The sequence below is a fragment of the Lepidochelys kempii genome, chromosome 6 (assembly GCF_965140285.1).
Source record: "Lepidochelys kempii isolate rLepKem1 chromosome 6, rLepKem1.hap1, whole genome shotgun sequence".
Taxonomy (NCBI): Eukaryota; Metazoa; Chordata; order Testudines; family Cheloniidae; genus Lepidochelys; species Lepidochelys kempii.
Genome location: NC_136385.1, coordinates 68,858,982 through 68,873,706, shown reverse-complemented (window position 1 = coordinate 68,873,706; position 14,725 = coordinate 68,858,982). Strand labels below are relative to the sequence as shown.

At 44.1% G+C, this 14,725-nt stretch overlaps 1 protein-coding gene across 3 annotated transcripts in view; it reads right to left on the bottom strand.

The window, feature by feature from the left end:
* Nucleotides 1-3,924: 3,924 nt before the first annotated feature.
* Nucleotides 3,925-14,725, bottom strand: part of DCAF4 (DDB1 and CUL4 associated factor 4) — a 20,272-nt gene continuing 9,471 nt past the window's right edge. For all 3 annotated transcript variants that reach the window (XM_073348524.2, XM_073348523.1, XM_073348525.2), the window contains exons 9-14: nt 13,529-13,608; nt 11,382-11,477; nt 11,174-11,271; nt 10,257-10,433; nt 8,745-8,859; nt 3,925-7,237 (exon numbers count right to left, since the gene is read on the bottom strand). In XM_073348524.2, the coding sequence (XP_073204625.1) occupies nt 7,023-7,237; nt 8,745-8,859; nt 10,257-10,433; nt 11,174-11,271; nt 11,382-11,477; nt 13,529-13,608 (781 nt within the window). In that variant the 3' untranslated portion in view covers nt 3,925-7,022. The remainder of the gene's footprint in view (nt 7,238-8,744; nt 8,860-10,256; nt 10,434-11,173; nt 11,272-11,381; nt 11,478-13,528; nt 13,609-14,725) is intronic.

The following is a 14,725-nucleotide window of genomic DNA, read 5'->3' as shown; positions in this document are numbered from 1 at the left end:
ATATAAAGTCTGCTGCAGTTTCCACGGTATGCATCCGATGAAGTGAGCTGTAGCTCACGAAAGCTCATGCTCAAATAAATTGGTTAGTCTCTAAGGTGCCACAAGTACTCCTTTTCTTTTTAGAGAACTAACTGTGGCTCTTTTACATGTAGTTCCCTTACCTCTAGCCAGCCTGCTAGAGTTTAAGTGCTGGCCTCTCATTTTTGTCTATTGAACATCTTCCCTTTTTCATGTGTAATCGGACAACCTATGCTTTCAATGACTGTAACAGCAGCTAGTGTAGCTACATGCAAGTATCTGGAGTTAAGTCTCTGTCAGAAACAATTTGGCCCAGATCCTCAAAGATGCTTAGGTACCTTAATTCCTGTTGATTTCAATGGGAGTTAGGCACCTAAACACCTTTCAGGATCTGGATCTTTGGTAGCAATAGATTTGTCCTTTAATAGATTAAAAGGGATTGATTGGCTTTTCATTTTGATGGGGGGTGGGTCCCCTTTTCCTCTCACTGTTTTACTTTACAAAAAGTGAAAGTAAGGTGGGAGAATTAGATTTGAAAATTTTTCATTGAAAAAAAATTCATGAAAAATTACAGAAATAGGAGAAAATATATATCAAGGATGGCCAAACTTACTGACCATCTGAGCTGCATACAATAATCCTTGGAAGTTCAAGAGCCAGGCAGGCACACCTACCAGGGCTCAGGGCTTTAGCCTTTCAGTGGAGTGGTGTGGCTAGGGTCTTCTGCCCAGTGGGGAGGGGGATCTCGGGGCTTCAGCCCCACAGGAGGCACTTGCCAGGGTTTGGGACTTCAGCCCTGCTTCTCCTAAAGGCCCTAGACCCAGCAGGTGTGCCCCATAGGGCTAAAGCCCCAAGCCCAGGCAGGCACCTCCTGCAGGACTGAAGCCCCTAGTCCCACCACAGGGCAGAAGCCCTGAGCCCCCCTCCCCGAGAGTATGGTAGATGAAAAATGGGGTGGGGGGTGGAGCATGTGGCTCCCAAGCCGTGGTTTGGCCACCCATGATATATATAGTTTGTAATTTTCCACAAAAGTGGAAAGGTCCCTATCCTTTGCTAATCAGTTTGTGCAGGGCCACAGCCATTGCCACCCCAGTGCTACTGCTAAGGGCTTAAGAAATGAAGGTTGCTGAGTAGTTAGCACAAAGTTACAGCAGGTGGAGCTAAAAATGATTACAAGCATCAGTTTTCAAATGAAATCAAAAGGTAAAACAGCTGCCTGGCTTCAGGGAGGAAGCTGCCTGTGAACAGCACTATTGGGTAGAGCAGGGCAATGCCAATTGTATATTTTACATTTTTAAAAAAATACTAAAGAAAGGGGAGGGGTCTTGCTTGCCTGCTGTTGCCAAAATCAAATAGACTATTCATTTCAATCCATGTTACATTTTTCAGCAATAGCAAAACACTCAGATTTTATTACAGAACGAGAGGGTATCATACCATGCATATGAAAATTACAATCTTTCCCCCAAACATCTCTGCTTATTACAGAAAACTATCCTGACTCGTGTATTTTGTTAGTCACCGAGCATAAGCCACATAATGCATTTTGGGACTATTCAAGTTCTTCACAGTGGAAAGACTTCAGCGGAGAGATCTCAGCAATGCCAGAACATAGGAAAATTACTGTAGTCAAGCCTTGCAAATCAACAATTCATGTGACAGGAAGTTAATGTAAGTTAACAACATGGCAGCTGCCAAAGAGCAAGATCAGTTATTGTAACTAAGCAATGAAGTGTATTTAGTTTTCTGACTTTTACCATCTGTTGAAATGACCACTACCAGTGTGAACAATTCCCTTACAAAAATCCGAGTATATGCTGTAACAGTAACATCTCCAATGTAATAAATCATTTGATCACTGCATTGAATTACAGATTAAGTCACTAATTAATGTAGTTTATATATTGCATAAATAAAAATGTATCCGAAAGCTCTGCTGTTGCAAAGCTGGGCTTGTAGAATTCAGCTTCCTTTAGAAATCACAGTTTCACTGGAGTTAAATAAGTTCCCCCCCCCCCACTTTTAATTGTAGAAATTTCCTTTGGGAGGCTTAGGAACCTGATTTCTATTACTTCCACATGGGTGTTAAATTCTTCCATTTCTACTCTGGAAAGCAGTTCTAAAGCATCAGACTGGACTTCTTAATGGGAAGCAGTAGTACCTAAAGGGTGGCTGTCAGAAAAACATCACAACTGTTCATAGCTACAGTGATGATACAACAGTGACAGACAGCGTGCACAGCTGTGGTCTACTGCAGTGGCCCCCAAGCTTTCTTGTGGGAATAGCATATTGCTTCTCGGCGGCATTTTAGTGGCGGTGTGTCCTGCGAGTGCACAAAAAAGCCCCGGCAGGCACCATGGCGCCCATGGGCACCGCGCTGGGGACCCCGGTCTACTGGTTGGAACACAGTCAGGAGACCTGCGGTCTGTCAAACTCGGCCTCTGACTGACTTGCCCACACCTTGAAAACATCACTTAATCTCTCTGTAACGGGAGGATAATAATTTTGTGAAGTGCTTTCAAATCTATGGCTGGAAAAGGCAATCTAGAGGAAGTAAATTGTGCTGTTAGCAGATAGGTCTGGATCCTGCAAACACTGATGTAGGTGCTTAAGAGTAGGCACATTGAAGTCAATCTGACTACTCACACGCTTGAAGTGATGTACATACACAGGTGCTTGCAGGACTCAACCTGAAATGGCACCCACCCCTGCTAAACAAGAACACCATTTACTCAAAGGGCCATGTTATGAACTTTTGTTTTTAAAAATTCATTTTCATTAGCAAATCTTTAGTTAAACAGTGGTATTCAAACTAGCCCCTGCCATTGCTCTTACTTTGCAAGACCTACATGTGGAGCAATGAATGAATGTGAAAGGCCAGGAAGCTTAAACTGACGTTCGATTCATTCCTAGGGCACAAATACATTTTCAGCAGGAGATGAGGGCACTCAGCATTTTACAGGATTGGGCCTACGGTTCATAGTCACGAACATAATAGCAGAGCCACTGACGTAAATGAGAGTTTTGTCACTGGCTTTTGTGCAGCCAGGACTTTTCTCCATGGTTCTGCGGTTGTGGGCAGAGAATGAAGGAAAAGCAGGCAGGGAGAAATACTGCAGCAGTTGCACTCAGTAGGAGCAATACCCACCTTGTCATTCCTGTAACTTCTAGTTTTGGGGCTGCCATTTTTCAGTGTTCCCTGTGTGACTTGTGGAGCTCAATGCTAAAAGAGAAATCTCATTCAAGAGCAGAGAGAAGGGACTAATAAGAGGATCATATGCTGCTTTCAGTACCTCATGGCACACACACTAACATGTTTCATTAAGGTAACAAAGATGGACTCATTCTCTGCTGAAATGAAACTATAACCATAAGGAGAACAACTGGGTGTCTGTAAGGTTCTTTACTTCAGTAAGCCTAGAGGGGCTCTTCTCAGAACTTCTGCTCAATTCCTGTATCCATGCAGTCCCGACCCCCAACAGATGTCAGCTACAGTGCTGTCCGACCATGGCTTGCCCCTGGATTAGGCCCAACTTCTTCCCCTCACTCACTGGGAAACTCTGCTCTTGTTGCTTGGAGCATGTCCATATACTGGCATTGGATAGCAGCCAGCTGGGAAGGACCCCACCACAAAAGACGTTGAGTTGTGCTTTCTTTGGAGGGTAGAGGAAAGCAGGGAGCAAACAATTGCTGCTGGTCCTTTAACAGGGAGGGAGAAAGCAGCTGGAGCCACTGCTGTTTCTAAAGGAAGGGGAAGGAGCAGAGTGACCTTTTGGAACAGACAGAAGAATGAAGGGCCCAGCTATAGGAGGGGAAAGCAGAGGGGATAGCAGTAGCCACAGCCAGCAAAAAGTTAAGTGCAGGTGGTAGGTTTAATTGTGGCTAGGGAGAGAGGATAGACTTGACTGGAGAGAACCTTGATTTATTAATATTACCATAGCACCTAGGAGCCCCAGTCTTGCACCATATTGGGGTAGGTGCTGTACAAACACAAAACACAAAGACAGCCGCTGGCCCAAAGAGCTTACAATTTAAGTACAATACAAAAGATAATGCACAGATATAGACAGACAAGGGAACACAAGGATACAATGAGACATTGGCCACCATGATAGGCTGTGGTCTCAGCACATCAGCAGCCTAACTATTGGCAAGTTTTTTGCAGGCATCATGGCAAAGGAGGGTTTCTAAGACCAGCGTGAAGTAGTTTTGAGGACGTTTACAGGAAGCCGCTCCAGAGCGTGAGAGGCAGCAGGTAGAAAGCATGAAAGTGCATGTGTGAAAAGTGGGCAATGGAGATTGGCATGACACCGGTCCAATCAGAGGTGAGCACTAACGGCTCCATAGCAATGAGAGATGATTGGTAGGGGTAGGCATAGAAAATGAAGGGCCTTGAAAGTGAAGACAAGCCACTTGTTTGATGCAGTCTCAGAACCTATATAAAATAGAATGCAACAGGGAAGGAGGAGCCAGTGTAGAGATGCAAAGGGAGGGGTGACATGGTCAAAGCAACAGGCAAGGAAAAGTATCTTTGCAGCAGCATTCTGAACGGTAGTGAGAGGGGCAAGACTGCATTGGTCAAGCCAGAGAGAAGAATGTTTCAGTAATAATACACAATATGAAAGCCTGGACAAGAGTTTTATCTGTGTGAATGGATAGAAAAGGTTGTACCTGAGAGGAGATGTGTGGAAAGAATCTGCAGGATTTAGATGTAGGCTGGATATGAAGACCTAGAGAGGCTACCTACAGGCCAGAATGACAGGCAGGGTGATGGTGATATCCACGGGAATTGAGAAAGGGAGTAGTGGGAAGGGAAGATTTAGAGTTCTGTTTTAGCCATGTTGAGCTTGAGCTGATCACTAGACTTCCATTAGGCAAATGAAGAGTGTCACTTGAAGTTAAAAGTTTGTGGTTTTGGTAGCATGGCAGTGCAGGTATTTTTCATGAGGGCTAATAGGCTTAGTCCTTGGACAAACAGATGTTGGGGAAATTTTTAAGCTCTCTTTCTCAGTCTTCCTCATTACGAGTAGAGCCCTGCGCAGATATAAAATTTGAATTAGCATCCATCTGCGATCCACAAAAGTGGTCTGTGGATATCTGCGGATTTGCAGGGCTTTACAAATGAGTGAGTGAACAAGCATGCCTTCTGACTAGCAGAGACCGAACTTGAATGACTTCAGGTCCAGTCTGGGCATTTCCTGCTAGACCACAGTCCCTCTGCTGGGACATCAGGGCAGAGGAAGTAGATTATTTTGATATTGGAGTAGCAGGGCACTGGGACCTTTCCTTTCTAGCTGCCTTACCTACTGGCTGCTTCAAGACCCAGCTACTGCTGCTCAAAAGAGGTTATTCTAGTGCCCTTAGCCACTGCCTGCACTCTTGGTCACATCTTGTTCCCCTGCACCCCAACCCTTCTTTTGCACCCCCATCACAAGCTTAATTAGAAGCCTTAGCTAGAGGACTTTGGCAGGGGGTGGGGATGAATGTGTGTGCAGGGGCTCATCATGAATGCTTAGCTCATGGAAACAGCAGCCACAGCAACTGAGTTTCTTGCAATTTAATGGGCTTTGCCTGAAGGGGAGTGAAGAAAGCACTAGGAAAAAAAACAAGATGCCTTCCTGCCACACTCGTTTTAGCTGGGGTTCCCACATCAATGGTACACAAATATTACAGAATCCGTATCCTATCCAGGATGAGGATCTTGACTAGAGCTGGGAGAACAGTAGGGAAGGGGGTTCTAAATGTACTGCTTTAAATTCAAGAATGAATTTTGATTCAATGGAATTCATAACCCCGTTTGTTTTGCTTTCTATGAATGTTCAAGTAGCTCAGGGGATACTAGCAGAAATGCCTGTACAAAAGACATTTTTAACTTCAAATACTCCAAACACCAATTCTCAATTGAACAGCAGATGGTAACAGTCACCATTTGTACCAAGTTGTACTGGATATGGAAATCACTTATCCAGTCCAACTGAAAAACAGAAACAAACAATCTAAATGACTTAAGGATATAACCAAACAAAGCATGAATTGAAAACTGCAAATATTCTCAACAAACAGCTACAAGCAGGCCAAGAATTAGTAACTGGAGGAATTAGCCTAGTTGTTTGTTCTGTAAAGTTAATTTGAGAATTTTTCAGTCCATATGCAAAACATTACGAACAGGGAAGACCTCTATGTATATTATTCACTGGCATTTGTCCAGACACAATACTCCCACTAAGTGACTTTTTTTCCAGTAAAGGAAGCATTCTCCTTAATGTTTCACTGTTCTAGCAGGGACAGAGTTTTGCGTTTCAGCAATAAGTGGTGGTGTGGATAAGAAATCTGAAGACAAAGATCCAATGGCATAGAAAAAAGAGGGGACAGCATGCTGTGTTGGGAGAATGCAGAGAGCATCAGAGAAAGGAGTAGAAAGAGGGGGGCTCAGAGAGGCAAAGTGGCTAGGTCTAGAAAGACACTACACAAAATATCAGTGAGTATGGAGCCCTGTGGGATGAAGAGAACTCCGTATATTAAATACATTCACTGTAATCTCTGAGGTTGCTTGTGTTCCTGGAAGCCTGACTGTTCCAGTTTTAACCAAATTTCTGTCAGGTATTAGACAGCAACCTTACTTCCTGGTCTGTCTGGGGTGCTCTCCTCCCATTCGCTTTTCATTTATCTCCCTTATTGGAGAGACAGTAGAATAGTTAGCTTTTTCTATGCAACTTTTGCCAATGAGTTTCAGCTACTGGCTGAAAGTCAGATCCCACAAATGATCCTTCCTTCCAAACTCACAGCTGAATTCTATATGAGCAGTTCATCACTTTTATTTACAACTGCCTGGTAGTTTTAGAGCCGATACAGTAGAAATTTGCTGAACCTGCTGAGCAAAGTTCAAAACTCCACACACAGAGCAGGCACACAACTTGAGTCAGTGCAACGGTGACAATAAGAGGCCACACTTAACAGCTGTCTCTTGAGACACCCAGGGGGGCTGGAAGATCTGTATCCCTGGTCTAGGGACAACATGGATTATCTGAGTTGTAGGAGAAGTGGTAGAGATCCTGCTTGACTGCCATGAGCAGGCCAGGAACTCCTCGGCTGCCTCCGAGTCTCGAAGAGAACACCACACTGGGGATGGAGTCCCTGGACGATGGGTGTGGAGAGGGAATCATTCTGAGCAGATGGGCATCTTGGAGACCCCAAATTCTTGTGTAGCAATCCTGACCAACTGGGGAGGAAAAAAGCACTACAAATCAGGACAAGGAAATGCTTCCACACAAATGATCATTACCAGCTTTGAAAAATTCTGATCCCAGAAGAGAAAAAAGGTATTTAACACACTAACAAAAGAACCATTGCCCATCTCCATCCATGCAGGGAAAAAACCCTGAGCTCCTCCAAAAAGGAAGAACATCACTCAAATATTTTACTCTACATAGGGTGGGATGGATAAAAATAACTGTAGGCAAGAGCTCAAACAAAATCAGGCAACACAGAGCTTAGTACGTCACTATCCAAAGCAGTATCCCAATTGCTAGGTTCTTTATTATCCGTCATAATGAGAAAAAAAAGAAGCTCTTACCATAATTGTGCTGCTTACAGAGAATTCAAGAAAATGAGAACAAATTCAGGAATATCTTGGTGTTTCTATACCCCCTGTAAAGGGGTCCCCTTCACTGCAACAGCACCTCCTGGTGGCCAGGCATAGTGTATCAGCTGTCATTTGGTGTGGCACCCCCTAACGACATGCGCTCTGTCACGACAGTGGTGCGTCTTCCCATAACCCAGCCCTCTGGCCAGGTCACAATATTTATGTCTGCCCCTTTTGGGGTAACAGAGTACAACCAAACTGTAGTCCAATTACCTTATTGTAGTCTGTCTCTAGGCTCTGTTGTCCTTAAACCCCTTACTGCAGGTGGTTTCACCCTACCTTTCTCGGTGGCTAGTAGGGGAACCCAGGCCCTCCCTCTGCTATGGGCTCAAACCCAGAGACCTTGTAAGATGGCAGCCAAGGCATACTCTCTCAGACTCTTTGCTGCCTCCCTAGACTGCTCCCTACCTCTTCTATCCCCCCACAGAGTGACTGCTGGCTCTCTCCCTGAATCCCCTTTCTGCCACAAACTTCCTAGCATTATAATCACAACCCAGCCCTTCCTCAGTGGGGCTTCATTATCAATTAAGCCTGGCTCTCTCTCTTGCAGGTGCTGACAAGCATCTTAACTGACTTCTCAGGCCCACATTAATCCTTTCAGAACCTATGTGGGGGTACACATCCCATCACATGCCCCTTCATCCTACTGTTTCCTTCGGATATCAAAGAAAAGACCCAATATACTCCTGTTATTTAATATGACTTAGCAGGATGTCTATCCTTCCATGTAAAATAGTTACCCTTTTTATGGCCTCATGAAGAGGTTTAGCACTGTTTTCCTTTACTTCTAAATCGAACACTTGCCACTTTCTCTCCCATTTTGTCTTCCAATGTCTTTCCTAACTTCTGAATGAGAAATCCTACTGGCTGGAGCATATCTTTTGAAACCCTCATCCATCCTCATAATTAAAATGCATCCAAATAATTTTTGTTTTGAGTTATGCAGTTGTGGTTTATTATTCTGTTCCCAAAGCCAGAAAGGAATGAATGCCCACGTAATTTCCAATAGCCTGTCTCTACAAATGCCCCACATACCTGGGTGTAGAGAACCAAACATACATGCACTACAGAAAAGCTGACACACCTGCTGTGACAAGGCCTTCCTTCTCATTTATTTGCAGAGGGAGAGTAGCATATTCGTTATGATGGCCCTCGTACTGTTTCACACACTTCACTGCTCTCAGATCCCATAGCTTTATCTGCAAGTGGAAATGGTAATAGAAGAGAGGACATTTTAGTGAAGCGGGGCAATTTTTGACAGTTTTTGCTGGTGATAGGGAGAGAAAGGAGTAGACACCCAAAGTTTTACAAACTTCCAAGTGAATTCCTTCAGTTTTGGAATTACCACCTAGCTACAAGTGGACACCATTATTTGAAGCACTGGTTTAGGATACTGCCTGTGAGAAACCACTTATAAAAAGGCTCGTTCCATTTGTTTTACTGCAGGCAACTTGTCTAGTGGATTGAGCAAAGGACTGAGTTTTAATTTTGCTCTGCCACAGAATAGTTGGGTGGCCTTGGGGAAGTCACTCCACCCCACATCTTGGGTCAGGGAATCCCAGTAGAATTCCAAGTTCTTGAGTGAGCGTGTTGTGGCTATTCCAGTTGTGGAAGTAGATAAAGGGAATTTGCATGCAGGCCTCTATATTGAGCAGGAGTCAGGCTAACTCTAGCTTTAATAATGCGAGATTTGTAGAAGCGAGGATAGTGCAAAGTGAGTGGAAAACAACTGTGAAAGAGGCTGTTGTGACCTTGTATTAGATAAGACTAGAATGCAGACTATAAGAGAAATGGTAAGAAAAATAAGAGATCATGAAGGAATATGTATAAACAATCTGCAGTTGTTGCTTATTATTGTCTGTAATAAAGGTATAAATACTTGCTCTAATTGTTTATCTGGGAGAGACCTGCGTAGGTGGGGGAAACCCTCTGTCCTAGTGCACTCTCTCCCTCTGTGCAATTGCTTGAGGTAATAAAGTGTATCTGATTTGCTGCACCCAACCTGAGAGTGAGAACTGTTTTTCTCCGTGCTTATGCACCAGTTGGAGAAGACAAAGGCCATGTCTAAACTAGCAAGCTTATAGCAGCACAGCTGTTTCGGTGCAGCTGAGCTGCTGTACAATCACTCATGTAGCTGCTCTATGCCGATGGAAGAGAGCTCTCCCGTGGACATAATTAAACCACTTCAATGAGCGGTGGTAGCTATGTCGGCAAGAGAGTGTCTCCCACTGACGTAGCGCTGACCACACCAGCGCTTCTGTCAGTGTAACATATATTGCTCAGAGGGGTGTTTTTTTCACACCTCAGAGTGACAAAGGTTATACCAACAAAAGTGCTAGTGTAGACATAGCCAAACTCCAAGTATCTCAGAAACACGAGTAAAGAGCGGAGAATACACACATCTGCAAACCGTTCACAACTTCCTTCTGACCAATCAGTGAGCTGGAAAGCTTTGAGAGATTGAGTAGAGGACAAAGAAGAACTAACACACTTCCTAAAGACAGTGGCATCCTCTTTCAGGTCTGGGGTGGGACTTTGGCAATGGCCAATAGAACATATGAAACACTATCTAGTTTTCCATAAAAAGAAACTCTACCTTTCCAGCCATGTCCGCTGCCATAAGATAGTACTCAGCTTGGAGAAGGCGAACAGATGTGACTGCTGAGTCATGGAAAAGACGGACAGCTTTCCAGCTGTGACCCCTCCGGCTGCGCTGACGAATGTCAATGCTGAAAACCTCCCCTGAACGGCAGCCATTGTACAGCACTGGAGTCTAGACGAACCAGAACATGCAGGGCGATGAGTCTTGTAACATTTAACAGTATCAAACAGGTTTCTCTAGTCAGTTGTTGTGGCCACTTTCGTAGGAAGGGTTCAAGTAATAAGATACCCCTTTACTGTAGTGCCAGAATAATATCACCGTACATGGAGGATGACAAGAACCAGAATTGCATAGTCACGTTGTAAAACATTGCAACCAACTTAGGACTTTCATTCTGCTTTCAAATATTTAGCAGTAAAAAAGCAATGGAAACTTGGTCTTGTGGTTAGATCGGGGAAGGGGAGTTGAGTCTCTTAAGTTCTAGTTCCACCTTTGCAACTAACTTTGACTGAGCAAGTCATTTAACCTCTCTGTCCTTACTTTCCCCATCTGTAAAATGGGAACAATACTGATACTTAGTGTGTGTGAAGTGCTTTAAGATGCATTATGACTGCAAAGCCTTATTATAATTCCTTGCATTTGTTGTTTCACTTTCTTTTTAATCCTTTTCTATTTAGCAAAATTGATTCCCCCCCATCCCACCCCACATTTCCAATGGAGCTTGAAATCAGCGTAGCTTATTTTTGTTGCTTTTCCATGGGCAGCCACATCATCAAGTGTCAACTTCATTACTGAGCAGCTACTGAATCCACCACAAAAAGGAGTCACAGTGAGTATAGGGCTGCTGGTTCCACAAAATCAGCAATGCGTAACATATCCCTAAGAAATCAAAGACCCATGTCCCTTTCTACCTGGGTGGCAAACTGTTGTGCCAGTACATCACTGCTTGTTCCAAATGTCTGCCGGTGACCAGTCATTGCATTGGTCACAAGGACTCGCCGCATCAGACCTAAGAAAGACAAAACAAACACATGGCCATCATTTGGGCAATACAGCTTGGAGGCAATGATGATGCAAATCTTTCCTCTTGAGAAGTAGTACAAATACACTCCTGCTTACCTGTGCTGAAGCAGTTATCAGCCTGGGGGTTCAGGCACCAAGCACAAGACCAGGCAGTGGAGATCTTGAAGCTGCACAGCATTCCAGGCTGATCTCCTACAGGTGGCAACAGGGACGAGAACAAACTGTGAAGCCCTCAGGCACCACAAGGAGATGTGGGAGGAAGCTTCAAGTTAACTATGCCCCTAGAAAATTTCACCAGGCCGCTGTACCTCTTACAACTTTCAGGGTTTCTGCTTCCAGTGCACTAAACCACCCAATTACAGGCGTGCTGCTACCCACCCTGTTCTTCTGGAAACAAAAGGTTGCTCCACCAGATGCTTGAGTGATTGCCGAAGAACACTGCCATTAGAACTACTCTGTAGTCAAAGGCAGGACTCTGGGGGAAGGGAGGGAAGACTGAAAGAAATAGCTACATAATGCACCCACATTCTCAAGGTTTATAAAAACTGGGTATACATAGTGCTTTAATACAACTGCATTGGAACAAGGACACCATTTCGCCTTCCCCAAGAGCCAAAGCCTATCTACGCCCCTGCCTCTCCCCTTGATGGAGAATTCATAAGGATTTTCAGAAAGTAGCACGTTGGGCACTGAAATTATGTTTATGTGGGGGGAAGGAATGGAGGAGAAGTGAGGAAGGGTCTTGTTTGGACAAAGCTTTGAACATGCTACACTGGCCCCCCATCTGCTGAATGAGCAAAGTTTAACTATATAGCAACAAGCGAGATTTGTACTGTGTTCCCTCAACTCCCAACCCAGTTCAAAACCAACCCACTGACAGTTCCTAAGTTTTCAGTTTTTATTCACTTCACACAAGTATGTTAAGACCAAGCCCTCAGCTTGGGGTTAGAGATGCCACTGTAGGTGTCTTATGTATCTGAAGGCAGTGATTTCCAAAATTAGCTTAGAACAGTGGTCCACAAACTGTGGGGCATGACCCCTCTAAGGGGGCACAGTGGGGCCAGCCCCCACAGGAGGCAGGGAGGGAGCACTAACCAGCCCCACTCTGCCCCCTGCTTGGCTCTGGCCCTGCCCTCTACCGCAGCTGCAGCCCCGTTCCTGGCCACAGCTCCAGCCTCAGCCCCCGACCATGGCTCCTGACCACAGTTCAGGGTGTGTGTCTGTGCATGGAGAGGTTCCATTACGGGTAAGGACGGGGCACAATGGAAAAAGTTTGGGGACCACTGCCCTAGAACTACTTTTGTCATACTGGTAAAGTATCCTGCAGTCTTCAAACAGCAACCCTTCCTGTTAGCATTAACTCTTTGACTGTTTTTAAAAAGCCTCTGGAAGTAACTCCTGTATTTTCATCCCATCAAGGTGCTTTACATGTTTGTATTCATCAGACACTTCTTTGGTGTAAATTTAACAGTGGCCAAACTTGCACAGGACACAAAAATTAGAGATGTACCAAAATTACACAATGACACTACAAAGAGACCTGGAGAAAGCAGCATAGTGAGGACTTAAGTCAACTAAGGGAGATTCCACCCTTATGAAAAGGAACAGCACAAATACAACATAGGGGAATGTAGCCAAACCCATCAAATTAAAGCCAATTTATTTTAACCATCTCTCTTTAATATTCATATGTTTTCATGTGATTGAACACTATACACAGTGCCTGTCATGGGCTGGGAGATCAGTACTGGGAGAGGAGCAGAGGGACTTACAAGAGGACTGCCATCTCAAATAGTCCCATCAATAAACGTATGTGAACAATTACTGTGGGCAAAGGTCATACCTGGGAGAACAACTGTTCACTGGTTCACTCCATTTGAAAGGACCAGATAGTTTGAGTGAGCACCTTTTGGGCTATCTATCTATCCAGGTTCTATGCATTAAGGGAGGCCAAATAACTTACATAGGGAAAATTCCAAATAAATATTTACTTTATAGGTGAGTACATTTTCTGCCAAGTACCATACAGTTAATATCTGATGCCATAAGCTATCCTTGTTAACTAGTTCCTAAAGTTATTACTATCCAAATCAGTTCTTGGGCTTCACTACACAGTGTTAATATTCATTCTTGTGATGCTTACAAAACCACTCGAAGTATTAGAGAATGAAAATACAGAAGTCATCCCTCATTTAGGCCCTGTTCAGACTACAACTTCTAACCAGAACAGAAAGGTATTCTACCTGGGTTAGAGTTGCTGAATAAGGATGCTGGAAGCAGACTGGCACAGCCTGGAGTTTCTGCAATCCCCATGAGGCACAACTTGCTGGAGGCTGTTAAAGAAAAGCAAGATTTCTCCCAGAAGTGGCACATGTTGCATAAAATTACTCGGGGGGGGGGGGGGAGGGGGAGGAGAGAGAGAGATGCCTCTGAAACACTGGTACACATAATATCCTGTCCTTCAACAGTGCCTCTTAGATTAACTTTAAAGTGATTTACAGTCACTAATGAATTAAGCCTCATCACACCCTTCTCTCATAGGACTTAGAGAACAAGATCTGCAATTCTATGATTCTAGTTTTAATATTTAACGTTACCCAACAGGGAAGGAGAGTGGGAGGAATAATAAAATCTTTCCTGGTCTTTCCAGTCATAAAATAATATCATCGCCTTCTAGAACTTTGGAGAGTGAAGACATAAAAAATAACCTTTTACCAACTACTTTGGGTCTGTCTTCCCCAGTGCATACATTTTTTTAAAATTGGGTTGTATCACATTGCCCTCTGGAGGTAGTAACAGGTATGAGCAGGATTTAAACTTATTTTTCCAGATCAGTGTGATGAAATTATGATCAGATAGATGGGGGAGAGCGAAAACTCCAGGCCTGCTGCAGTGCAGGTCTGAAACATGACTCTGAAAAGTCCTCTTCCTCTCCCTGTAGTATGACCATGACACTCTGCTCCCTCGCTCTATCCACTGGCTTCTTGCCATTGTCTGAATCATTTTTTTGAACTCTTTGTTCTCCCTTTCAAGGGTCTTCAGAATCCAACACTTGCCTACATCTCCCCTTGTTTGCTAATACTCCAGCATACACCCTTTGTCTGCCAACAATCTCACCTCCATGCTCCTTTCACATTCTCCCATTTGTGCCCCTGCACCTTCCACGCAAGCCTCCGTCAGTACAGATGCACATCTTTTGTGTAAGCATTCTGCCACTAACCTCTAATCAGACATTCCCCATTGCCAATCCCAAACCTGACACCCTGATGGGTTCACAAAAGAAAAAGAACACTTTTCCTACCCCAGCCCATTATTTTGTCATTTCTGCTATTTCCTCTCTATACCCAAAAGTGATTTGATGTAATTTATTCATTGTGTTAACTCTGAAGGTTAGGTTGTAAGATACTTGTCTTTTGCCTTACTATATATCTGAATGCTGC